Source organism: Dysidea avara, chromosome 7, assembly GCF_963678975.1.
Source record: "Dysidea avara chromosome 7, odDysAvar1.4, whole genome shotgun sequence".
NCBI classification, from domain to species: Eukaryota; Metazoa; Porifera; class Demospongiae; order Dictyoceratida; family Dysideidae; genus Dysidea; species Dysidea avara.
Window position 1 is genome coordinate 35,719,281 of NC_089278.1, and position 27,994 is coordinate 35,747,274.

At 40.5% G+C, this 27,994-nt stretch overlaps 1 protein-coding gene across 1 annotated transcript; it reads left to right on the plus strand.

Moving 5' to 3' along the window:
- Positions 1-27,457, plus strand: LOC136260763 (RNA cytidine acetyltransferase-like). The gene is made up of 25 exons (XM_066054622.1): positions 1-163; positions 210-301; positions 1,658-1,826; positions 1,974-2,096; positions 2,262-2,323; positions 2,375-2,489; positions 3,239-3,346; positions 3,773-4,000; positions 4,963-5,061; positions 5,965-6,101; positions 6,478-6,575; positions 6,924-7,074; positions 7,195-7,291; positions 7,581-7,697; positions 8,036-8,212; positions 9,347-9,463; positions 9,902-10,090; positions 10,351-10,438; positions 10,691-10,795; positions 12,263-12,376; positions 12,423-12,478; positions 12,536-12,586; positions 12,632-12,805; positions 26,641-26,714; positions 27,193-27,457. Exons 1-25 carry the CDS (start codon positions 56-58, stop codon positions 27,374-27,376), a joined length of 3,033 nt encoding a protein of 1,010 aa, XP_065910694.1. The 5' UTR covers positions 1-55; the 3' UTR covers positions 27,377-27,457.
- Positions 27,458-27,994: the final 537 nt, after the last annotated feature.

A 27,994-nucleotide genomic window follows, 5' to 3' on the forward strand; every position in this document is an offset into this window, starting at 1 on the left:
ACTAATGCGTTAAGTGTACGCACGTGGCTCTACGTGTTCAAGTGTAGATGCCAACATGAACAGAAGAAAAGTTGATAATCGGATTCGAGTGCTGATTGAAAATGGCGTCGCCCTTCGTTATCGCACCATGTTCGTGATTATCGGGGACAGGGGCAGGGATCAAGTAAGAATGAACTGCTGTTGCGCATTATTTAGAGCACTAATAACAGGTTGTATTTCTGCATCACATGCTGTCAAAAGCTGCAGTCAAGGCGCGCCCTAGTGTACTCTGGTGTTACAAAAAAGAGCTAGGCTTTAGCAGGTAAGCAACCTTGGCAGCCATGCCGTGTGTGTGTGTGTGTGGAGGGGAGGTTTTGATGCTCATAGACAGAAACAAAACCAGTGGTTTAGTGACATGACACCAGCCGCAGGGTGCTTTCCTGGGAGAGGAAAAAAAGTGACATTATATTGTATAACTATGCTAGAAATGTAACTTTACAGTTGTTTTTATTATTATTATCAAGTCTACCAGTTGGGCACTGGAGGGTTTGCACAGAAGGCAGAGCCTGTATGAGGTGCTTCACCACTAGCCCAGGGAACCTAAGCGAAAATTGATGAGTTTAGTATCCTAAAGTAAAGTGGGACAAATGCTGAAAAAAAGCCAACCCCAGCATGACTTCGATCTGCAGGCCACCCGGATACCAGCCAGGCACCACACTCAGTGGTCAAACCAGGGAGGCCACCTAAGTTGGGAATTTTAAACAGTTTTATTATCAAGTCTACCAGTTCGGCACTGGAGGGTTACATTTAGGCTACCAATACTCCCAGTGAACATGTGTGGCTTTGCATTTGGCTATGCCAAGGGGTAGCCAACGTCTTGGGACTCTCATACACTATCAGAGAAATCCAGGAAATATTTAGAAATCCCAAATCCAGAACCATGTACAAAATAGGTTATTCTCGTTTCCGTCCATTCATAAGTTCAATTATGGCCGCCGCTCTACAACGATTTAAATCGACAGTGTAAAGTACACCTGTGTCTCTTCGACACTTCGGAAACAGCGTACGAGATTTCCAGATTTCTACCGTGATTGCTGATTTCCTGTTTGATTTCTGCTGATTTCCATCCACATAAGCTGTAGTTTACGGGAAAACTCCAATTTACAGAGAAACATGGAGGTTACAGGCTTGATTTCTGATTTCTATTGTGAAATTTCACAAAGTGTTGGACCCCTCGGTCTCTTCTGATGTTCCTCTGATCCCCTCAGCTACTCTCATAGGTGTGTCTTCTGCACAAGTATTAGCAAAAAAACTCAAGGTAAAAACATCATGTTAAAAATCAAAATGAGAGTTTCATTGTATTTACAAATATATTTTAAATACAGAAATATTTTTTAAATACTTAAATATTGGGACTCTCGTACACCATGTTGGGATTTTGCGTGGGTGCTGGCTATCCCCTGGGCTATGCAAAATTAAAGTTGGTTGCCCAATATTAAACTAGCAGCCAGTGGATTGCTGTTATCCTTAGCACTATTTGTACTGACTTAGCTTACTGATACCTTCAGTCAAGTGTACTAGTGTAACACAATAGTGTCTATAATACTGTCTTGTCAAGACATGTGTGTTCAATATGTGTATTTCAGCACCCAGGATTATGCTAGTTTGTTTTGCTTAGTCACAGGAAGAAACGTATGAAGCAACTACAGAAAAAGATCAAAGCTGGTACACTTGATGTAAAGGATGATCCGTTTGAGTTGTTCATTTCGGCCACAAACATTCGCTACTGCTACTACTCAGAGACACATAAGATACTTGGCAACACATATGGGATGTGTGTATTACAGGTGTGTGTGCATGCGTGTGTGTGTGTGACTGTGTGTGGGTGTGGGTGTGTGTTTGCACCTTTCTTTTTGTTTGTGATTGAGATACAGAGTTGTCCATAATGTACGTATGTATAAATGCAACTGTCTAGCTAGTGCTTGTTTTTAAAGGATTTTGAAGCTCTTACTCCCAACTTGTTAGCCCGTACAGTAGAGACGGTTGAAGGTGGTGGGATAGTGTGTCTATTGTTAAGGACCATGAACTCTCTAAAGCAGCTGTACACCTTAAACATGGTGAGGAAACTGTATTTGTGTTATGGGTCATATGCTTACAGTTTCTCTTTCACACACATATGTACATGCACACGTAACACATGTATGCACACACAAACACTAGATGGTGTACAAGACAGTATATACACAGTGTATCACTTTATGGTGTACATATACATATGCTAGGATGTACATGCAAGATACAGGACTGAATCTCACCAAGATGTTGTTGGAAGATTCAATGAAAGGTACAATATCAGTTCCTGGGTCATATCAAGTGTTGTTACAATCTATGTCAGGTTTTTGCTCTCACTTGCTTCCAACCCTCACTGTGCTGTGATCGATGATCAACTAAATGTTCTACCGATCTCATCTCATGTGCTATCAGTTGACCCCATCCATCCTACTACAAAGGTATAGAGGCCTAGTCACCATGTACATCTACCACATACAAAGGAGTGTATAGTTGTAGTACAGTCGAGTCATTTTAGTTACAAGAATCTGAATTTAGTTGAACGCTTCTGAAGCATTTTATGGGGTATTAATGGCTTCTCCATTGGAATGTTTCTGCAGATTTTTTGGTGTTTGGTCAGCTATATGTGATTAATTGGAAAATGGTTTTATTTCTAGTAAGGTAATGCTTGAAATACATAACAATCTAGGACATATTGTCTCATCAAAGTCATATGACATTTGTTCAAACTTTGAAGTTTTTTGTGTTTATTTTTAACCTTGAGACACTGTGCCAAGTCTGATATGCTTTTTGTCTGGGTGAAGTTTCTACCAGTAATGAGTACATTATGATCAGACATCATGTTCAACCAAAATAATCAAACATCTGGCTATTACATGTATTTCAAGGGCTGGTAAGACTACCTGTATAACCCAGCCAATTTGTAGCTGGTGTCATTTAAATGTAAAGGTTAAAGTGACCAGTTTTTAATACAACCAGAATTTTCCCAAGTAGAGTATGTGGGTTTTATTCAACGTTTTATTTTGTACACTTTTCAAAGAATATTTGCATTCTATTCTAAGTGAAACCGTATAGAGGCCAGACCTGGGACTGCCCTTGCACCCAGCTTTTGTTATTTTTATAACATTATATCCTGTCATCTCTCTTGTACTGTAGTACTTGAGTGATATGTGCATATGTTGATGTGTAGGAGGAGTCGTTGACTAAGGCAGAAGTTGAGTTGAGGGATTTGAAAGAATCCTTGGAAGACACTCAACCAATTGGAGCTATTGTGAAATGTACTAAGACATTAGATCAGGTGGGCCAGCCTGGTGGTGTTATGTATTTGTCTTGTATCAAAAAATTTAGCCAATTACACCTGTAATTGTGTAATTATTTAAATGTTTATTTACTATATCTACAAGGTACGTATGAGAGGAGTTTGCTAAAGGAAAAACATTTTTTATTACGAAGCACAAAAGAAGTGTCTTTCAGGTGTTGTTTTTGTCTGGCTACATATAGTCTTCTTGTACATAGCTTACAACATTTGACCACAGTGTAGACTGTAGACACACACCTGGTAATTTTATTTTGCTATAAACTCTGCTTAGAATTGCCACAAAAGCACATACAGTACAATTCATATGTTTACCAGCTTTGCAAATGGTAAATGGTTCGGGTTCAATGCAAGGAGGATCTCTACTTTGTTTAGAAGATGAAGTGTTACCCTATATGCTTGTTTCAGGCCAAGGGACTGCTCAAGTTTGTGGAAGCTGTTACAGAGAAGACCCTGCGTAGCACTGTTGCTATGACAGCAAGTAGAGGGCGTGGCAAGTCTGCTGCTCTTGGTTTGGCTATTGCCACGGCTGTGGCATATGGGTACTCCAATATTTTTGTGACTTCTCCTAGTCCTGAGAATCTGAAGACATTGTTTGAGTTTGTGTTTAAAGGATTTGATGCCTTGGATTATCAGGTGTGTGTGTGTGTGTGTGTGTGTGTGTGTGTGTGTGTGTGTGTGTGTGTGTGTGTGTGTGTGTGTGTGTATGTGCACGATATTGCATGTTCAGTAGACCTAGTATACCACTATAATAATAGAACAATCACATTTTAAATTATAGTTTGATAACATTAGTCATCATCAAAAAAACTTCTTGAGGTATGTACCTAATCCATACGCTCCAACACGTGCTTTTTGCATGCTTCAAACACCACTGTGTAAGTTTCATTGCCAAAATTGCCCTTCATTCCCCCACCACTGTCTTGCTTCGCTTGGTAGTAAGAATACGCTATAGCAGATTTTACACTCAAAAGGTAAAACATTGACACCTTATACACAATATAGAAAACTTCACAAGTGCAATACCTACTGCCCATTTCAGAAACTATAATTATTCTCTTGGTAGACCTACATATCAAAATACAAGCTACTTTTTAACAAATAAAAATCCAACTGACAATCAAGAAGTAAGTGAGGTGTCGATTACAAGGTCCAATAATAAAAGAGCAAGATACTTTAATAGAGCAGTCATAAATTCTACAGGATGTTGAACAAAAATAAACACAACGTATTTAAAGTGGAAAAAAGTCACGCTGTGAAAAGAAAGTGATCTTTAAAAAAAAAAAAACAGCTAGCTAATTAAAAGTGGTGGCCATAAAATGGCTACAGTGATACTTTTAATGTCAAAAAAAATATGCAATACACACTTTTTTGACTGATTACACAAACAGTATCATGGCACTCACTACCACAAAGCATGTGCTAATGAGATAGACAAGTATCTTAGCTGAACACAATAGTCTGTTTTTATCCAGGCACAACCAAATTAGGGATGCATTAATTTTCAGTAGCAGTTTGTCACTCGTCTATCACATACCAGCCCTTAACTGCACAACACAGTCGTTATAATGTGATACACAGAATTACTATATTTGTAGGAACATGATGACTATGAGATAATCCAGTCCACTAATCCAGAACTGAACAAAGCCATTGTACGTGTGAACATCTTCCATGAGCATCGTCAGACCATCCAGGTTTGTGTGTTATCATGTCTGAAGTCTTGTTACTTGTCAAGTTGCAGTAGTTTGTTACATGACCATAACAACTGCTGTAACTTTAAGCATCCTTCCTCTACATATAATAATAATATCTGGGATTTTCGCCTATGATAAAAGTACGGGGACCGCACTTTAAACCCTTGACATTCTGTGAAAAAAAAAACACAATTGCATGCTTATTATATGATTAACCCATTAACCCTTAAATCTGTATGTGATTTTTAGTAACAATGCACTGAAAATGCATACGCCAATAAAATAGCTTTTACACATGACCTCAAATAAAGCACTATCACTCTTAAACCAGTCATGACTATGGTAATTTTATTTGTAATGTAATAAGGAATACCTAGGGGTTTAGCCTACAACAAAAGTATGGAAACAAACCTCACCATAAAACAACAATACTGACATGCATGCCTTTACATACCTTTAGAAAATGATTCCCTCCCAGTTCACTGTATCAACCTGAAGATCAATGCTAGTAGCTTGGACAATCACGACATCCAAAACCTTACATGGGTCAGACACTGATTTTAAAATGGTTGTTGTGTCACGCGCATCACAAAATTTAACTAGGAATTGATCATTACTGTGCTGTATCATGTGAATGTTGTTGCAACAATTAATGCATATCCTAGTGAATGAACTTTCTGTTAATAGATGGGTTTAAATTAGGCAAGCTTGATACACTGCCAGAAAAAAATGTGCATTTTTTGTACTTTATAAAAAAAACGTACGGTTGTAAGAGTTAAGATACAGGCATGTTAACTTTGTGTATAGATGGCCTTTAAATTGTTTTAAGTTGGTTGCTTAGTCAGGAGACTTTACTTGAGATTGGAACAGGTCTCACAATATCATTTCCTGTATGTTCCATAGTACATCAGTGCTGGTGACGCACACAAATTGGAGCAGGCTGAGTTGGTTGTGATTGATGAAGCGGCAGCTATCCCACTTCCTTTAGTGAAGAAACTGCTGGGACCCTATCTTGTATTCATGGCCTCCACAATTAATGGGTACTAATGCTGTATTGACAGTTGTGGTTGTTATGCATATTTGTGATCAAAATGTGTTTGTAATTTTTGTGGGAACATTTGTGAGTGAATATAATTTATGATGGCCTGGTATCTTTGTTACTTATAAACTTATAACATAGCTAAAAATTAAAGCATAACTTTGACATACTGTACCCGGTCTTCAATTATAACCCAGAATTTATTTGTGCCTACTGCAGGTTTTATATCAAAATTTTGGTAGTTCTTTTTAATTACAATTCTTTGTTTTACGGTCTCCCATTATGATATAGATTTTGCACATATCATCAAATGATCTCACCGATCTTGTTACCCTTAGTACTCTGCTACCTGTATAAGATATGTATGTTCTCTACAGGTACGAAGGTACTGGACGATCATTGTCATTGAAACTGATTGAGCAACTTCGTCGACAGAGCAGTGCTTTGGGTGTGAGAGCTAGTTCTGCAACTACTGGTCAGCATTTGGTATAGCAAATACTATAATTGAACAACCAGCCTTCAATAGTGGGGACCATTGTGTTATTAAAAATGCTAGTCAATGCCCATGGCTTTTATAATAGCTGGCTCTGTCTTAAATTACACCCTGTAGGGTATATGTATATAATGATAGTATCATGTTATGAAACAGTGAACTAGTTAATATTTGTAACATTGTAAAATACTTAATATACTCTAATAGAACATTCACTTTGCTGGTGTTATATAAAACCGATGTTCCACTTTAGTAAAGTATAAACACAGTGTGTGCGTGTGTGTTCAAGTATGTTCATTGTGTGTTTCAGTTTGGTGCTACGGTGTACAGGTCGTGTTCTACGAGAGGTGACCTTGTCAGAACCGATACGTTATGGTGATGGAGATCATGTAGAAAAATGGCTTCATGACTTGTTGTGTCTTGATGCTGCCACTGTGGGTCGTATCACCACAGGATGTCCCCCTCCTGATCAGTGTGAATTGTATCCTTCATAATGTGTTTGTTGTGTCTGTCTTTCTTTCTCTGTGCGTGTGTAGTGTGCATATGTTTGTCCACCTGTATAGCACAGAATCATATAGTTCATTCTTGACTACACACACAGATATTATGTTAACAGGGACACATTATTTTGCTACCACAAAGCTTCTGAAGAATTTCTAAGGAAGATAATGTCCTTATATGTCGCCTCTCACTATAAGGTGTGTGTGTGCACGTCTTTTTTTCCATTACCATACAAGTTGGAGACTGGTGGAAAATTACTTAAAACTCTGGACCTTGATAATCAGAAAACTCACCCATGAAATCCAACTGTATTTTTTGTGAAATCTCAATGTGTTTCCACTATGTCTGTAATAAAAGGGTCCACTGTATGTCATATTTTAAAACCAAGAGTGCACCCACAGCCGACAAAAAGCTGTATGTGCAGACCTGGTTTCTTGAAATAGTTTTCCAAAAATATTACTTTTTGTTTTCTTTTTGTACATACAGAATACACCTAATGATCTCCAACTGTTATCGGATGCTCCTGCTCATCACATCTTTGTGTTACTACCACCGGTGACTTCGTCACAGACCACTCTACCAGATGTGCTCTGTGTCATACAGGTGAGCAGGGGACAATTGTTGACTGGTGACCTTGTTTATGGCTGCCTCTAATGCTCTAATGGATGCAGCAAATCTGAGTAAATACTAAGGAAGAAACTTTGCATACATTATTGTTGCACTCTACCCAGCTGTATTAATGGGTACCCTGTGCTAACTGAGGAAACAGCTGTACTTGTCTCACAGTTTAGTTTGAGCTCAGGTTTCTCAATTGAGCTGTTGAAATGATTTCGGTACGATATGATACAAGTGCTTCTTAACAACAATACTATGCAGCACTGTTGTACATATATTTAATATTTCTCTGATACTGCGCTTAGTGTAAATACATATTTTTGCAGGTGTGTTTGGAGGGAGCAATATCACAAGGTTCTGTGATGAAGAGCTTAGCTCGAGGCAAGAGGAGCTCAGGTGATCTCATCCCATGGACATTGTCACAACACTTTGTTGATCATGAGTTCGCCGGGCTGTCAGGAGCAAGGATTGTACGCATCGCTACACATCCTGACTACCAAGGGGTGAGGGCACTTACTTACATGTAATTTGTTATCTGTGTTTTGATGATGTGAATGTTACCAACCGTGTTCATCTGAGCTACAAAAGTCAAAAGGTGGTGTGTCTGCTTTTTTAATGGTTTGTACTGGAACTGCCACTATTTCCTCCTAGCAACTAACTGTGTGGGTTTTTAAACCAGGCGCACGCCCACAGCCGGCCTTCGGGTTTACTGTAATTGTTTCCGTAAAAGTGTGTGTGTGTACCTATCTATCTACCTATCTACCTATGTTTGTCCGTACGCACCCACGTGAGCAAAATCGTTTAATAACGGTAAAAGCATCTTTTACGTAAGAAATAAAAGTGAAATGAAGTCTGTATTAAACTTCTGCACAGGTGAACTTTGCTCTGAGGTGGTTTCTTTTCGGCGGACTGAAATACGGGTGTGGTGACTTTCCTCAGACTACCTTCCCCTGGTTTTCAGGCATTTAGCAACTGAAAAACAACGGTGCAGGCCTCGTACACTGCCAGGAATAGCCTATCGCTTCGAGTTGAAAGGGGGCGTATCCCTTACGTACGCGAACGAAAATGAAGAGCAGCTTTGAGGCTTTGTCGAGAGAATTTGTGTGAAAAAAACACATTAATCACACTAAAAACATTTTAGAATATAGTTTTGTGCGTAATATGTTGGTTAAAGCGGTTTATTTAACAAACGCTTCCTTAGCAGTGCATAGCAACGTAATTGAACGAATTACGAATATTTCATGAATTATGAAATACGAGAAATAGCTAATTATATTATCAAACTACCCTATTGTAAAGTAGTAATACATCATAGTTGGTTAATTCATAGTAGTATATACTGTCTATAGTTATTCCAGATGAGTTAGCTAGCTGCTTGGCGCCTGGTTTTTAGAAGTAGCACAACATCAACTTGTTAAGTGTTACAGTTTCATTCTTCAACTTTTTTCACTGCACTTTTTGATAAACAGTTCTGAAGTTTGTAGGGCTTTGTTGTTGTTTAGAACTAGTATGATGAAAATATTAAGAAAAAATGGGTGCTCAGGTCAATGCAAATAGCCTATACATTTTTATTGAGTCTCTTTGTTATAATATTAGTATTGTCAGATCATAATGTTAATTGTTTTGTCTCTATCCAGATGGGATATGGATCACGTGCTCTTAATCTGTTAGGACAGTACTACAAGGGACACATTCCCAGCTTGTCAGAGGGACAATTACATATCAACCCAATTACATGCATTGATCCCGACCAGGTGAGTAAACTATTGTAATGTTTTATGTCATGGACCACGAGCATGTATTCATCATCAAACTGGGAAGATAGCACAGCTGGTACTCCCAGGAAAAAGGGAACAATATAATCAAATTGTTGCTAACAAATTCAACGTAGATATATTCAAACTTTAAAAGTACAGTAACTTTATAACTAACTACCAGGTAAGCAATATGCAGTACACACTGCTGTAGCCCTTAAACCCGCATAGTCCAGCAAACTTGGATCTATACTTTAAAAATACTTGTGCCTTAAACAAGTGCTGTTAGTATTCCTTTACCAGTCATATAGAGCCTGCCATGATCTAAATACAAATTAAAAATCCACTAGAATAGCTACAGGTGTAGATGACCTCCCTTGCTTCATAGTTTAATGCTATGATCCCTACACAAATATGTATGTAATTTTTTTTCCACAGAGTGATGGTAAGGGATTACTAAAGGAGTCAATCATTCCTAGAGCCAAACTTCCCCCGTTGCTATGCAAGCTTAGTGAACGGGCCCACGAGAGTTTGGATTACATGGGAGTATCGTATGGCCTCACCAAGGAGTTGTTGAGGTTCTGGAAGAGAGCAGGCTATCAACCCGTCTACCTTAGACAAGTACAGGTATGTACTGGTAACTACATAACCCACAATGAGAAATAAATGTGGTGTAGAACCAACTGATTAGCCATCACTTCTAAAATAGCATAGTTCACACATGCTCTTGTTGGCCCAAACTAGTGACATAATGGCTGGGACAAAATGTGCAGTCATTTTTTATATTTAGAACAGTGTTGCCATTTTCTATTTAATACCTTAGCAAGTGTTCATATAGACATATATTTTGTATCAACTTTCTGTGTATTTTTGTAATTACTTAACAGAATGAGCTAACTGGGGAGCATTCCTGTATCATGCTCAAGTCACTTCAGGATTCATCAGATGCTGACTGGTTGTCAGAGTATTATGATGGTATGTGAGTACTTGTGTACAGCTAGAAATGTGTGTGCGTACATATTTATTGGATAATGAGAGCTGTAAATCACTGAACTCAAGCGTTCCCAGAATACATGGTACATACACATGCACCCAGTAACAATATTACCAGCTATTTACAAACAAGGTCGGTAACTAGCATTAAACTTAAACAGATGTGCAGAGTTTATTTAATAATGGTATGTATCTTTTGCGCATGATTTATTGTATCTCCAATTCTGTTGACAGATTTTCGGAGAAGATTTTTGTCACTACTTGCCTTCCAGTTCAGCTCATTACCAGCCACAGTATCACTTAGTATTTTGTATAACAAAGATCAAAAGCTTGAATCATGTAAGTGTTTGTACTGTATGGGATTATAGCATATAGGGCTGAAACAAATACTAATACTCGACGAGTACTCGTTGAAAGATTTTGATACTTGGATAGTAAAATTGGTACTCGAGTACTCGTTAAGATCACATGACCCAGCTCACATGATGTATTTGTCATCAGGGAGTGACACAATGAAGGCTGTAGAGTTTGATTACATAATTTGTCAGGGACTACTCACATCAGTACTTTAATGCAATGTGTGTATCATTGTTGTTATTTGAAAAGTTGTAAACTGGTACAAAACATGTCAAATGGGTATTACTACATGCAACTAGTATTCGTGAGTACTCGATCATAACTCTAGAGAGTACTCGAATGCTAAAAAACCATGATCGTTTCAGCCTTACTTAGAATACCTATAATTAGGAATTGATTTTCTAAAAGCAGCAGTGTATCTGTATCTAATACAGTGGAACCTGTCTAAAGCGGTCACCTTCGGACCAGAAATATTTGGCTTTTATAGAGAGGTGGCTGCCTAACTCAATATCCTCCATAAAGCAGTCATAGGCCATAAACCGAGGTTTGGCCTTTATACAAAGGTTTGGACCATAGTCATGTGGCCGTTATGTTGAGGTGACCACCCGACCGTTAAGGGAGGTTCCACTGTATTTGTAAACTGGCTATACAACATATCATCCCTGATGTCTCCAGAGGTGGTGGTAAATGGTAGTTGCACATGTACAATGTGGAGTCTACAAAATTTATAACTCAAAGGCCTGAGGCTAAACTGCAGAAGAGCAATGAGAGTGCTACTGAAGGGCTGAGAGTTTGTAAACCAATATCACTGCTATAGGCTCTATTTATTTATTTATTTATTTATTATTGATACTGTGCAGACCTCTATTAGGGAGTATAAAGCACAGATACACACAAGAATACATACACAAGCACAAAGCATACAACACTTTAGTCTATATAACTGGGTTAATACAAAAATATACTGTCAGGGGTTAATCTAGGGAGGGGGGGGGGGGGGGGGCACAGGCCCCCTCTGGGTTAGCCATTGCCCCCCTTAGGTTTATACCTAAAGCCTTGAGAAATGGAAAGGCTTAATTGATCCCAAAGTTGTATAATCCAATGGTCAATATTCAATGGCATCACAGTAAAATTTCACCAAAATTGAGTATATTTATACCTAAATTTTCCTGGGGGAGCATGCCCCCAGACCCACCTAGAATCCGAAGCGACTTACTTCGTCCCCTCTAGGTTTATATTCTGGGTTGAGCCCTGACTGTCAGTTAACTCTTTCATGATTCTTTCTGTTGTAGCATTACTTATAACATTGACTTAATGGATATAACCAAGCACCATGGCATTCGTTAATTCTCACGTGACACGCCCACTACATTAATGCTTATAGGGAATGTGACTAGTTTACATGTCACATGTATCCTGGAATATTATATTCTCTGTTTTATTGTTTAGCAATTACACATGATGAATTGTGTGCTACATTCTCCAAGTTTGATTTGAAGAGATTGGAACTATACTCGCGCAGTATGGCTGAACACTACATGATCACCGATCTACTGCCATCACGTTAGTGCTCTTCTCTTGTGAGATAATTGATATATTTGTTTTACAGTTGCTAAGATGTACTTTTTAAACAAAACTGATATACATTTATCTGCAGTGCAGTCAGTGAGTCTCTTATACTAGCAAAGACCATGTCCTTATGTTTGACTTGTACACTTATAGACTATTCTATTAGGGCTTGGCCTACAGCACAAGACAGTGGATGAAATTCAGGTACTTATATTTCAGTAATAGCATTTCCGTAATTCAAATTGTTAGGATGAGCTGGATTTGCCTGTTAGCCAGGTAATGGGGCTACACAGTCGTACCATGAAGAAATTTGTCCAACGTTTTAATGCTCTGGAAGAAGGGAAGATTAGTGCTCAACTTGGAGACAAGGAAATAGTCTCTCCTGAAATGGAACCAGTAGTAGAATCTTTGGATAAAGAACTGGTAAGCATGCTATGTTTAAAAGTCTGCAGCACTTGTGTAGGTCTAGGCTCAGTTACCAATTATTTGAGTTGCTACCAATTTTATCTGTGGACTCTGTTTTGGTGTGCCAATAGTGGCAGTCAAACAATGCATATTAAACAAATAAAGATTGCAAAAAAAAACTTACGAATGGCTCAGGGCATGAAGTGCCTGCATGCTATTTGGAATTACATGAGGAAGGTGAAGTTGAAATATCAACATGTATTTTGCACAAATACAAGGATGTGACGGCCACTTTGAAGTCTATATACGTGACAAAATAATTAAAATGACGTCCCACTATAAAAAAGTGCTTCACGGTCGAGTTCCATTGGTTTCTTTGTAGTTCTTGATTTGCACTCTTCAGCTGGAAATGGTGCAGGTGAGCCTAAAAGAGAAACTGGAGATAATATACCAAATATTAATTAAAAACAGGGTGTGGTGGGAGGGACATGTTGATATTTCAACTTCACCTTCCTCATGTAATTCCAAATAGCATGCAGGAACTTCATTACCTGAGCCATTCATAAATTACATTTCGGAAGGCTCCATTTCATATCAACATGTATGGTTTGAAGCACCATGGGATGCCAAAACACTTGTGCCAAACTTAGTTTTGTCATTCCCATTCAAATTCCTATGATAAAACTTCTGGAAGGTGCCTTCTGAGGACCAGTCCGCAGCCTCTAGTATTTGCTTAGTTGTAACACCTGCTCTAGCTGCTTTAGAGCAGACAGCTCCTCACACAGAGTGTGACTTGAAAATGCTGATATCTACCCAGCATCCTTCATGGCCTCCTTAAGCCACCTGGCAATTGTAGAGGAGGTCACTGGGTTGTGCTTCGCAATCCAAGAGAGGAACAAACAAGTTTTTGGCTTATATGATTGCAAGTCTCTAAATTCCTTGGTACACTCTTCATAAGCCTTTAGTGTCACTACTGGGCATAATATAGGGTCATCCTTGAAGCATGGAAAGAAAAATCTGGTATGTGCTTAGATGACCTGTGCTGCTTTTGCTAAATGAGTTGGTCGGAATGTCACCCCAACTGACCGATAAGACCTCCAGTGTACATTCAGGTTGGACAGGTCATCTGATCGAGAAGGTCTAGTCAAGGCTAGCAACATCACAGTCTTAAGTGTTAGTTGCCTAAGGGTCAGTCCCTCATTGTTACCCAAACTCTTGAGGTAGTTAATTACTGTACCTACATCCCAAAAGGATGAATATTTAGGCATGGGTGGTGTCGTGGATGATGCACGTTACAGCAGGTTCACAACAGCGGCAAGCAGGAGGGCCGACGATTGAGCGGATAGAGGACAACGTGTCACACACTACTCATCGCGTACGAAAAACATGGCATACAGTCACACATTACAGTATACGCATGCGCATAACCTAAGGCCTAAAATACAATAAGGAAGTACAATAATGAATTTACTATAAAGTCAGTTCATGACATCCTCCGGCCCACGCAAGATCTGGGCCCAATCTGAGACTTGTGCTCTAGCTTTAACTGCTGCTGACCGTTGAGGTCGCGAGGGCAATTGGGGTTCAGTATCATGAGGTACCGGTGTATCTGGAGTACTGTCATCCAATATATCTTGAGAGTCTGGCGTTTCTGTTTCTACATTCACTTCCAATGGATAAAGTTTGATGATAGGCCTATTCGTAACTCCATTTACAGTGCGAATAACAGCTGATCTTACTGCATTATCATGCCCTCGCTGTAGTTCCTTCACCACTGCCAATTGCCATTTCAATCTAGGAACATCATCATGTACAATGACTATATCGCCAACCTTGATTCTTTCCTTGTTTGTACCATTATTGACAGTGTGAGTTTCTCTGAGAGATGTCAGGTATTCCCTTTTCCATCGATTCCAGAAATGTTGGATTATTAGTGCCTGGGCCTTTGCTTTCTTGCTGAGAGTGTTGTGTAACTTAGAGCCAACTTCCTGGTAGTTCTCATCAATCACTTCATCTTCTGCAGCGAGAGAGTGTGGCACAGTGTCGATAATCCTTCCATAGAGGAGATGGGAGGGCGTTAAGGGCTCTGGTTCATCTAAATCCGAACTAACATACGTCAGAGGTCGATTGTTGAGGTGAGCTTCAATTTCTACAACGATTGTTTGCAAGCTTGGTAGAGTAACGTAAGCACGACCAAGAGCTTTCTTGAGAGCATTCTTTGTTAGTCCAATGAGGCGTTCCCAGTATCCACCATACCAGGGTGCACGACAAGGGATGAACTTCCATTCTACTCCCTGTCTTCCTAAGCCTTCCTGTATGGTCCTGGATTCAAACAATGCTCTTAAATCCTCAGCGGCCGACATGAAGGTAGAAGCATTGTCAGACACAACAAGTTTTGGCAGGGACTTTCGGCTTGCAAATCGTCTGAAGGCTTGTAAAAATGTCTCTTCAGAGAGGTCAGTAACTACCTCTAGGTGCACTGCTCTACTACTTGCACAAGTGAACAAGCATATGTACGCCTTAGATTCTCCTCCGGATGTTCGAACATACAGTGCTCCCGTAAAATCTATTCCGGTGACTGTGAATGGGTTCATCATCTGCAACCTGTGCTTAGGAAGTGGAGGTGGGCTTGGAGCCTTGTAATGACTTCCAGACAATTTGTTACAAGTAACGCAGTGTCTCAAGATACTTCTCACATGTCGCCTGGCTGCTGGTAGCCAATACAGTTGTCTAAGGTATGTCACAGTGCTATTTGTGCCACTGTGGAAATGCCTTTGATGAATATCTTGAATGATGAGTTCAGTGAGCCAGTGCTTCTGTGGCAACAGATAAGGGAACTTCACTTGTTGAGACACTGGGGTGTTATGTATCCTTCCCCCACAGCAGATAATGCCTTCGTTGTTTAGGTGAAGGCGTAGTTGACGTATTAGTGGCAAGCGAGATGCTTTGAACTGGAGATTGGCAATTTCATTACAGAAGGAATGTTGTTGGACAGACTTGATCCACAATACCTGTGCATAGCTGAGTTCAGTTGGAGTTAGATGTCCAGACAACTTTGGTAATGTTCGCTTAATGTTGGTTATGAAACGCAGTACGTAGGCTGTAACTCTAAGAAGTTTTGTCAGCTTGCTATATCTGGTGATGTCAATGATCTGGCCAAGTCCAGGCTTGAGAGTAACAGGTGCATCTGTAGCTGGGAGAGTTGGTTCGACTTCTTCATCATTGGTTTGGACATGGATGACAATGGCTGGAGACCATGTAGGCCAGTTAGATTGTGATAGTAACCAAGGTGGACCATGGGACCATAATGTTGATGACTGTAACTGGGTTGAAGAGATTCCTCGGGTTAGAAGATCTGCAGCATTATCATCCGTATGACAATAACCCCATACAGAAGTAGGAAATAAGAGGCAAATTTCTCTGACTCGATTGGCTACAAATGGCTTGAGCTGTTTCTTGCTAAAGATCCAATGCAGTGTGATTTGGCTGTCACTCCAAAGCTTGATCTTGATGGAGTCTAACTGGAGTTGTAGTGTAGAGTGAATGAATTCTGCAAGCTGCTCAGCTGTGACAGCTGCCCTCAATTCAAGTCGAGGCAGTGTTGTGGTCTTCAGTGGTGAGACTCGTGATTTCGCCATAACAAAGTCAACTTGTCCTGCACTTTGCAGGTACGCTAAAGCTCCATACGCTTTTGTACTCGCGTCAGCGAACACATGTAGGTAAACAGACTTGTTTGAAGACATGACAGAATACCTGCGTGCCATTACCACACTTGCTGATTGTTCGACATCTGCTGCAACTTGAAACCATCTGTTGTTGAAGTCATCATCAAGGGGTTCGTCCCAGTTCACTTGCTTACGCCATAGTTCTTGTATCAGTAGTTTAGCTCGTACGACTATTGGGGAGAGCCACCCAAGTGGGTCATATTGCTTTGATGCTGCTTGTAATATGTTGCATTTGGTCATGACAGTGTTGTCATTTGTAAGTCGACGTTGTGAGAGTGCTAGAGTGTCTGTGCAGGTGTTCCACTTCAGACCAAGAACACTAACTGTTGTGTCAGTGTCAAGTACTCCATCAGCTTGTGCTGTTGCTTGTAACTTGGGGCTATTGGATGCCCATGAACGCAAGTTGAAATGTGCAGTGGCCATGATGGATCTGGCATCAGTGTAGTAGCTTAAAATCTCTTCCTCGGTTTGGCATCCCGAGATTACATTGTCAACATATAGGTTGCGTTTAGTGTCAGATGAAACTGGAGACTCGTACAGATCAAGATGACGGTGTAGAGTTGCACTTAACATGAACGGGGAGCTTGTGGACCCAAACAAGACTACCTTAAATCTATATGTGGTGAACTGGCTCTCTGGATCATTAAGGTTTGATAACCACAAAAATCTTGTGTAGTCTCTGTCCTGTTCGTCAAGTTTAACGTGGAGAAAAGCCTTTTCAATGTCGGTTGACAAGGCATACCGGTGTAAACGAAAGCGTAACAGTATCGCACATACATCAATTAAGAGTGTGTCACCAACCAATAGGCAATCATTGAGACTAGCATACTTTGGCGATTGACGACAACTGCAGTTGTATACAATTCTCACCGGAGTTGTAGAGGAATTCTTGTACACCGGATGGTGCGGTATATAATGAACTCCAGTGGTGGGTTGGTCACTCTCAGTAGGTGCACGCTCAATGAATTGACGTTGTTCTTGTTCAGTGATGATGTTACCGTAAAGCTGAAGCATAGTTGGATGGCATCCAAGCTTTCTAGCAAGTGCACGTGTTTGCCGTTCACAGATTGCCCGATTAGAAGGGAGGAAAGGATGGTTTGGTCTCCATGGGAAACGAACTACATAGTATCCATCCTTGTCACGTGACATATGGTCCCTCTGATACATTGCCATGAATGGTTCAGGTGATATGTCAGTAGAATGTTCCACAGGTGTGGGAGTGTCTGAGCTAGTGTCAGGAGATGAATCAGTACAATCACAAAACTCAAGATTAACTGCTAGAGTTGTGTAAGCATGAGTGACATGGGGTTCTGATTGCATAGGAAGTGGCCCTGAAAGTAGATATCCAAACTTGGACTCCATGGCAGTTGGACCCGTACCCCTGACAATGTGATTGCCCATGATCTCCCAATAATGGTCGACACCAATTAACAATGAAATCTGAAATTTTTGTGTAAAGCCAATAGGATGGGCCAACTTCAAGTCCCGCAAATAAGGAAGGCTGTGTAAAGTTGAGTTAACAAAGTTTTGAACAGGTGCTGCTATCTGGGGTACAACTAAAGCTGAAATTGCGATGTCACCAACATTGGTTTCGAGCATGAACCTGATTGTGTCAACCTGGTACTTAGAGGTAGTTTCACCACCAAAGCATGATATACTCAAGTTTTCTCTATGGTGGGGGCGCAAGCCCAACTTATCAGCTAAAGTCTGTGTTACAAAGGACCGTTGAGCCCCTTCATCAAACAATATATTTGTGGATACCCTGTGGTTGTCAGCTCTAACAAACGCTACAGCGGTTTTCAAAAGACAAGCTGGACTAGAATCTCGGTTGCCAATCAGGGGCTGTGTAGCTGTAGTAAGGCCAGCAATTGGCTGAGTTGGAACAAAACTCTGTGGTGTTGGATTCAACGTACTTGGCAATGTCTGAGAGGATTGTGGGGGCTGTGGATTGTTCTGTGTGGTAGGGTTTGTTTGGGTGTGCTTTCCATTCCACACAAGCTACTGTGGTGCTTCTTATGATATCCCCTGCACCTATTCTTTGAGTTGCAATTAACAGCCTTGTGGTTTCCCAAACAATTAAAGCACAGCCGTTCCTTCTTCACTATATCCAATCGCACCTTTACATCAGTTACCACATTACAGTACACAGCACTATGTTGTCCCTTACAATACACACATATTGGTTTTGCATTCACTGACCTCTTCTCGCCTGCTGACTGTCCTTTTCATACACCCGTGAAAAAGGATCCAGTGACACTGAATTGACTATGACCATCACGACTTTCCTGACCAGATTCTAGAATAGTAATCTCTCGTTCAATTCCAGTACGAAGTTCATCAATATCCCACTGATCTGAGGTGTGATTCCGAGTGAGATTCCTGATTACAACTGGTGGCAGTTTCCCTAAAATCAGAGAGACTAACAAATCTCCATAGGTGTCCTTGCTCTTCCCCAATGATTCCAAACCTCTTATGTGGCTTTCGACAGTGTCATACAAGTGCCTTAGACTAGATGCAGTATTGGAAGTGTCGGGTAAATTCAATAACGCTTTCATGTGTGCATTTATGATTTTCTGTTTCTTTCCGAATCTGGCTTCCAGTAGAGAGATGGACTGTTCATAATTGGCACTGGTCAAAGTAAATCCGCTTACAGTTCTGGATGCTTCACCCTCTAGTAATGATCGCAAGTAGTTGAACTTCTCAATGCCTGTGAGCTTGGGGTTTGAGTGGACAGCTGATTGGAAGGAGTCCCAAAATGTTTGCCATACAAGCGGGTCTCCAGAAAACTTCGGCAAGTCAAGCTTGGGTAATCGACTGGCGGGTGCAGATTGAACTATGGACTCTCTTGATTCAGAGTCAGGGGGAGTGACTGGTGAGATAGCTGTGGTATTGTTCTTCTCTAAATATCGCTTCAAACATGTCAACTTCTCTATTAAGGTGTCTTGGATTTCTATGGTCTCAAAGGTGTCTCGTTCTGAATCATCAGCTCCTTCAATCATGGACTGTATTTTCACATCGAGTTGCTGCAATGATTCAGCCTTGCGGTTCAACTGGTCAATGTATGACATAACTAAACTAATAGTGTCTTCAGTAGCGGGTTGCGTCAGGTCTAGTTCCTCTATCTTGCCATAGATGCACGTTAAGTGTGCGCGGTATGCTTTGCGGGATCCCTTTAACTTGTCCATTCCCTCCATCCTGGTTTGCTGTAATAAAACACCAGAAAAGAAATGTTTACCAGTGAATTGGCTTGCTTTGACGGGTACCGTTATTCACTGCCACGGTACCACGACGTCGGCGGGGCGGGTTACAAAACAGCAAACCAATCCTGGTCACAGCACCAATGTCGTGGATGATGCACGTTACAGCAGGTTCACAACAGCGGCAAGCAGGAGGGCCGACGATTAAGTGGATAGAGGACAACGTGTCACACACTACTCATCGCGTACGAAAAACATGGCGTACAGTCACACATTACAGTATACGCATGCGCATAACCTAAGGCCTAAAATACAATAAGGAAGTACAATAATGAATATACTATAAAGTCAGTTCATGACAGGTGGTGTTCAATGTAAAGCACCCTTCAATAGCCTTGCGACTGCAGGATGAGTTCCAACACTGACTCCATCCACCACTTCATGTACTGAAGATATTCCTGAGTGGTAACAATTAAGATACTTAGATTGGTAGCCCTGAGAGGAAAGGTCAGCCAGGAAGTTAATGACATCTGCTATAGGTCCTGAAAGGGGATTTCTATCCCTCTGGTGACATGACACCAGCTAGCCCATTTAGCAAAGGAGGAGCCATAGCTAGAGTTAGTCTTGTCTCTCCATGAGGCAAGCATAAGGCTCAAAGCCTTTGAAGAAGATCCCTATGGTGAGTAGGATTACCTGAGATAGGCCAGGCGATTGGTTGGGGCACTCCCTGTTTCATGAGAAATTCCTGACCTACTGGCATCAATACCAGATCTGACAGGGTTGGTAGAATCAGAGGGTAATCCTCCAGGAGTTCTAGCACTATCGAAAACCAAGATTGGGTTTTCCACAAGGGCATTATTAAGAGCTGATTGCATTTTCACCTTGGAGAGGCAACGATGGATCAGGCACCAAGGTGGGTTGGCATAGCCCCGCTGTTGAGACCAATCCTGCATAAAGGCATCTGTTGCTGCTGCTTCTGGGTTTGCTCTCCAGTTGTAAAACAGGGGAAGTTGCTTGGCGAGGTGAGAGGCGAACAAGTCCACCTCCAGGGGCCCCAGCTTCTTCTTTATTCTCTAAAACATGCTTGGGTTCAGCATCCAATCGCAATGGTCCCAAACTGACCAAGACTCCTGGTCCGCTATTGTATTGAGGTGACCCGGGAGGTATTCTACAGTAAGTGTGGACATGCACCAGGTCCACACTGTGATCGTTAACTGGCACAACAGGGTGGAGGTAGTACCTCCCTTCTGGTTGATGTATTTTACTGCTGTTATATTGTTCAGACGGAGAATAATTGTTGTATTCCTCCAATTCTTCCCGAATGTTTGGAGAGCTAGAAATGCTGCCAGCAGTTCCAGATAATTGATGTGATGTTTCCCCTCCTCTGTTGACCAAACACCACCAGTTTGAGTCTGACCATTCAGTACTGCACCCCAGCCCTTGCTGGATGCATTGGACTCTATTGTCACTGACAGGACTGTTGGTGTAATGGGTTTGACAAGAACTTCCTGTCTTGTGATAGCCACCAGGACAGATTGGCTCTGCTTAATGGGTTCAGCTGTACCACAGTATTGAACTTCCCATTCATCGGATGCACAGAATTCATCAGATACTGTAGTGCTCTGTAATGAAGGGGAGCTAATGGCAATTCTTGCATGGTAGCAGTTGCTTTGCATACAAATTGGGCTATCTCCCTCACTGACACTGATCTCTGGGCCAACAATCTGCAGGCATCCTTCCTCAGTTTCTCCTGGGGAATTGATAACTGCAACATTGACTGGAAGAGTGGCGGCTAAGTCATATGATCGTTCACTTTGTGATAAAAGCACCAAATTTGGTGTGGTGATGCTTTACTTCATGCATTTTCATTTTAGGATGGGTAACATTAAAAATTACAATGATAAAACCACCATAATTAACATTTTTGAAAAGCTTTGAACCAAGGAAACCTTACAAACGTGCACATCTTATCTCTACATGCATGCAACATGAAAACATGTTTGTGTGTAGCAAGAACATGTTTATAGTAAATTGTCTGTATTTTTCAGTATAATCATGGCCATAGACTGTATGGACCATTATAAAAAGAGCCACACTTTACCTGAAATGCATTGCAGTCAAAATTTTAACAGGTACTCTGAATCGATTAACACCATGTTTTTTCTTGTTGTGGATCATCATACAGTACAATAGTACTGTGTAGTAGGGACCACAAAGGTTTGGGCATGGCCCATGAAAAAACATCACCCAGGACGAGGAGGAGGCAGTATTGGTTAGGTAATACTATATAAGCTTAAAATAACCTTCAGATCAATCCGAAACAAGTTGCTTTGGAATTTTTGAAAAATTATTAAATAGAATTTTCTAGTGGCTGACTTACTGACTGACTGACTGACTGACTGACTGACTGACTGACTGACTGACTGACTGACTGACTGACTGACTGACTGACTGACTGACTGACTGACTGACTGACTGACTGACTGACTGACTGACTGACTGACTGACTGACTGACTGACTGACTGACTGACTGACTGACTGACTGACTGACTGATGCCTTCATACAAGCATAACTCGATAACGGCTAAGGCTACCTGCTTGATTTTTTCACTGTTCAAGGTTGTACATACAATGCATTCTTCATGGACTTACCAGTGTTCTCCTTTGCGTCCCATTCATCTTTGCTAACAGCACAAGGTGTTGATTCAGAGGTAGAGCATGATGGCTTCCCTAGCAGAAATTGTCTGTATTTTCCATAGTGGCTGTTTTAATTGCAGGGACATTTTTCTAACAGATCTTGTCTCATAGTGCTGTGTAATGGGCTGAAGATAGCTGACAATGCAGCGTAATGGATACTTCACTTTTCAGACGACAATTTATAGCTGGACCATTCCTTCTTTGATGTGATAAGCAATATAGGAATTTTAAATTTGAGTAGGGACCACAGCAGAAAGAAAAGGTAATGAAACCAGGGGAGTTGCCTATACATGTAACCATACTAGTGAAAATTTATCCCTACTTTATTTGATTCAGGTAGCTTCAGCTATAACCATGACTAAAGTAGGGATACATTTGCACTAGTATGGTTACATGTGTAGGCAACCTCCCTTGTTTCATTGCTTTTTCTTTCTACTTTGGTCCTTACTCAAATTTAATTTCCATCCACTTGTGTTAATCATGGATGCTGCTACTAGCACACATTCAAGATATGGGAGTACTATATAGTTCAGTGATTAACACATATTTAGAATGGCACAGAGTTATATGTAGTGCAACTTATGGAGATGGATTCTTGAATATAATCAATTTGCAGATGATGGAAAATCTTTTCTAGGCACCACGAGCAAACTCTGCACTACCAACCACCTTTTGAAAAATAAGTTAATACGACTTCTATTAAGCTGGGTAATGTAAAGGAGATGCTAGACCCTAAGGATATTTTGAATGAAAATGCAGTCAAATTATTTTTCTGCTAAACAATTAGGCACAGAGGCAATTTCACTGTTACAGCAAGAATAGCCTTGTTTAACTCAATAATTGGAGACAAAACACTGTTTAAAACAGCAGCACTCAAAAAAGATTGTCAACTCTCTGCTAGTTTGTTTACTGAATGACAGTCAAGATAATCGACTTTTAAATTAGAAGCTTCACGAAAATTATCATGTACTTTCTTTATCAGTCAGCTTACCAAATTTTTGCATTAGGTAATGAGTCAAGTCTGATCAGCTGTTGGTAATATCAAGATATTTTGAAATATGTGAACAACAATCTGATGCCATTTTTGTTTGCAGATGTTGAGAGACTAGACACTGTACTAGATCTATATTTTTCCAAAAGCTTCAAACAATAGGTTCATGTGGCTGCGGGAGGTTCCAGAAGATGTGTGTTAAATAACACAGTTACCTAGAACTGGTCTACTTTTGAGCAACAATAATACTAGAGAAGAGAAATTGCTTTGCTACATATATTTCTCCAAACAGAAATGTAGACATTAACCACAGAGTAATTTATAGCTAGCTACCGCTCATCTTAACAGAGATCTTTCAACGAGCAAAGTTAGCACTGAATTGAAAGCAGAAATTGAACCTGGGAATCATGAAGTGACTGATACTAGAATGCTAATTCCTGCTGATCATGCTACAAGACATGGTCCACTAAATATGGACACTTATGCTCTAGTTTAGTACTTGCCCCAGCAAACGATTTTGGGTTAACAGAGGAATGGGAGTTTAAAGATTTACCTTTATATATTTCTACATAAATTATTGCATCAAGATTATGGAAAGGCAAATGCTTTGCCACCACTTGACACTACATCAGCATTTTCCAGTGGGAGAAAATCAGCATGGGATGTTTGAAATGTTAAATTTAACATTTGGCTTACCTTTATAGTGCTCCTAATAGTGATTGTGCTCTGAATAATGAGATGCTTGCAAAGCAGCGTTGAAACCGGGTCGGGTCATCCGGGTCACATTTTCTCCGGGTCATCCGGGTCTGACCCGGTTTACAATTTATCCGGGTCTGACCCGGATTGGATCACGTGAGGAACGAAATTGTTCGTTTTACGACGTGGAAACTTATAAATGCTATCGCGTAGCTCTTTCGTGAGCCACGCCCACTTATTGCATTACCAACATACGCTCAGCCACGCCCATTTGTTAGTAAGTGTAGTATGTAGCACGAAACTGAGGGTATCTATGGTGAGGGGTAGCTATTGTCAGTAGGTGAAGACCTTTTTTTTTTTTTTGGTCTTCAACCTACAGCTAGGCTGAAGTTGCAATATTTACTCAACACGAATGGAACGCTCAAAATGTAGACTCGTTCGCTCGCTCACTCGAGACTAGCTGAAACACGTCTCGGCTTTAATTAATCCGGGTCACATCCGGGTCAGTGGGTCATCCGGGTCAGCAGTAGTGACCCGGTTTCAACGCTGTTGCAAAGATGTAATAATATTATGTTGTTTGCTTTACTCAAAAACATCTGAGGACAAACAATATAATGGAGCATGCCAAACCTTTGTGTCAACTGTACATGCAGTTAGAAATAATTCACCAACAAAAGAAGCAATACCTCAACATGTATATAACACATGCAAAAAGGGTTGAACAGCACAGGTTGGCTCAGAAGCATTTTGGCAAGACCTTTTGAAGTTGCAACAAAACATAGGAAGCAATCCATTTCCATCCCCATTCTATTTGGGAAGGAACTTCTTGTTAAGTAAATTTAATGCTTGTCCACGTCCCCATATACAGGTATGATATATCATTTGATAAACTGCATCCATTGTAGCAAACAATTTATGTAAATTAATGTGTACTGATCTATCATTTTTGAAATGATACTGCCCTATCAGTGGTATTTAATGGTTTATTTGTATTGTTTAATAATCCAGTAAATTAAATTATATTTGGGTGGTACCCATCCTGCAATGATTCAGAATGCCTTACTCTACATCTCCACTAAATTCCATGCTTTTATTACAAAGTGAACGTTCCTCTCTATATTTGAGGCTTAACCACTGCAATATTTCGAAATCCAGAAACTCTAGCTTCTAGAATAGATTTCTTGTGGTTGACAATCAGACCTAGACTCTCGAATAGTTGGCAGATGGATGGAATTATCTGCTCTAACTGGACTCTGTCTTGATGTAGAATTAACAGGTCATCCAGGTATATTATTAGGCGACAGCCCACCTGCCTTAGGAAGCCCACTACTGGCTTTATTAGTTTGGTGAAGACCCTCGGTGCAGATGACAGGCCGAATGGTAGACATTTGAATTTGTACCATTTCTGCTCCCATTGGAAGGTGAGAAATGATTGACGGTCTGGGTGGATTGGGACCTGCAGGTATGCATCCTTCAGGTACATTTTGGCCATCCAGCCTCCTTAATGGAGGAGGTCTGGAAGGAGGTGAAGGCCCTCCATCTTGAAGTGCTCCATCTTCACAAATTGGTTCCATCTTGAAGTGCCCCTTCAGATTTATCACTGGCCTCTGACCTCCATCCTTCTTCTCCACCAGGGACACATAATTGTCTGGTGTTGGATGGGTCTCCACTATTGCTCCTTTGGCCAGTAACTCTGCAACCTCTGCTGTTACTAGGGTTGCATTCTCCTCTGTGGTATGTATTTGATGTGGCATGTGGGTCTGATATGGTACACATGCTGAGTCCAGTTGGTAACCAGTCACAGTTTGTAATACTCACTGATCCCAAGTCAACACTTCCCAGTTTGGTAGAAAGTGTGACACTCGCCCAGCCAAATTTTGGCAGCTTATTTATTAACAGGTTCATTGTTTATGAGAGCCTGTATGTGATGTGCTTGTGAACCCTGTAACTGAACTGGTCACAGCATTAATGAATGATTTTGCACATGTGATAAAAATGGTGCACATGACTTATTAATTGTCATTTCTTTGATTTCTGTTTCTGGGCAATTTTGCTGTTGCTGGGTTGCCATCCCCTTTGCTTGTAATGGCTGCTGTAGTGGACGACACCCCCACAACCTTTGTATCTTTGACAGTGGCCCTTGTGAAAATCTGGACGATGCTTTTCTATTTGCCAGGGTCTTTGTTAAGGCTGCAGCTGCTTCCAGCCTCTCCCTTGCCAATGTGCCAAAGTTCTCGCCGGGCAGCATAGGAGCAACATCCTTGAAGTCTCCATCTCTCACTGAGTCCTCCAGTCGAGGGTTCATCTGTGTAAGTAGAGCCTTCCTATGAGCAACTGTGTTGTGGGCATTGGCATTGCCCAACAACCGAAGAGCTGTACAAATATCAATTTATTTGTGCTATTTAATGATGCTCTATCACACCAGCTACTTTGTCAACACAATACATTGCCATATGTCTTGAGAGACAAACTAGTAGTGACTTTGTGGCAAAAAAAGTAAAAATGTAGTGACATTTGTCAATTAATATGTGTTAACTTTATTATAGGCTGAAGCAGCTACAGAGATTAAGCAGCAGCAAAAGAAGAAACTTGAAACATTAGAACTATTGGATTTTTCACAGTGAGTAGCCAAGCATGATCAGTGATAATGCTATGTTTATCATAAGTAGTTTTGAAAGTACTGTGCAAAAGTTACTCAAGTGTAAGTATTGTCAAGTGAGAATTTAGAATATCAAGTTAAGTGCTTTTCTTAATCCGTAAACCTGCATGCCAGGCTTTCTAGACAACCTTGCTTAAAACCATAAAGCAACGGCCATAGAATACTTGGGAAAGTCTAAATAACCACTGTAACAACAAGGCTTACTTATTGTTACCATTCGCCTCAATCACATAGCATGCTAAAATAGTAGGCGAGTATCTACCTACTTATAGAAATGAGCAATGGTAGAATTTTTTATGATAATTTTGTGACATGGCAGTGCGTCTAAATGGCACATTCTTGTCTGGTGACCATTGAATGCAAGGATGTACTTTCCTGTAATGAGATACAAGTACTTGTCTTCACAAGTCAATCACTAGGTACATGTGTACTTCAACAGGTATGCCATTGCTGGGGATGAAGAGGAATGGGAGAAGGCAACCGGTGGAAGAACTAATGTGGATATAGTCAGTGTTGGCAAGAAGAAAAAGAGACTTGCAGCTGATGCTGTGGATGGGACAGATCAGAATACAAAGAAAAAGAAATTCACAAAGGAGAAGAAGAAGCATAAACATTTATTATAGTGTATAATGGAGTTGTAATGTATTGCAAGCAAAAATATTGCTTATCCTCTAACAAAAACTGTAGCTGCAGTTTACTGATGGTATAGTGCTGAAAGGAGTGAGTATACAGATCAGTAAACAAATAATGTCTGGTCGTAATTATGTATGTACGTAATTCTCTATCATCACTTGGTTAAAATTGGCAAGTAGCTGCAAGGCATCATTGCCCTACCAACTTCTTAAATTTTATATTTGTTGCTGAGTGCATTAAATAGAATTTTACGTGAACCTGGACAGCAGATATCCCTCTTGGAGAGTGTTCTGAGGAGTGTGGTATATTAGGGTTACTGGCCATCATAATATCATGTGCATTGCTGCTGTTTTGGCTACAAATTTTGCTGCTCGTAAGTGTGTAATGTAGCTATCAAAAGCCATACCTTTGTTCTAACAATATACTTCATGCCTTTTCCAGCCCTTTCACTGTATATAGTCGTAGTGTGTTTGTTACAGTATCAATTGTAAATAATTGTTGTTACAGCAACTAGCCAGGTGTTGGTTTGTTAAAAGCCTCAATAATGTCACTTTGTTTTGTGGCTACATTAATGAGGCTTTCAGTAACAGGGCCACTTCACTGACAGA

What these genes read in the sequence shown, in the direction of transcription:
- LOC136260763 (XM_066054622.1), top strand. Translation starts at nt 56, where the DNA reads ATGAACAGAAGAAAAGTTGATAATCGGATTCGAGTGCTGATTGAAAAT. An exon ending in GTTGGAAGATTCAATGAAAG is followed by an intron (nt 2,324 to 2,374) that starts GTACAATATCAG and finishes AATCTATGTCAG; the next exon opens with GTTTTTGCTCTCACTTGCTT. An exon ending in AGATCAAAAGCTTGAATCAT is followed by an intron (nt 10,796 to 12,262) that starts GTAAGTGTTTGT and finishes TTTATTGTTTAG; the next exon opens with CAATTACACATGATGAATTG.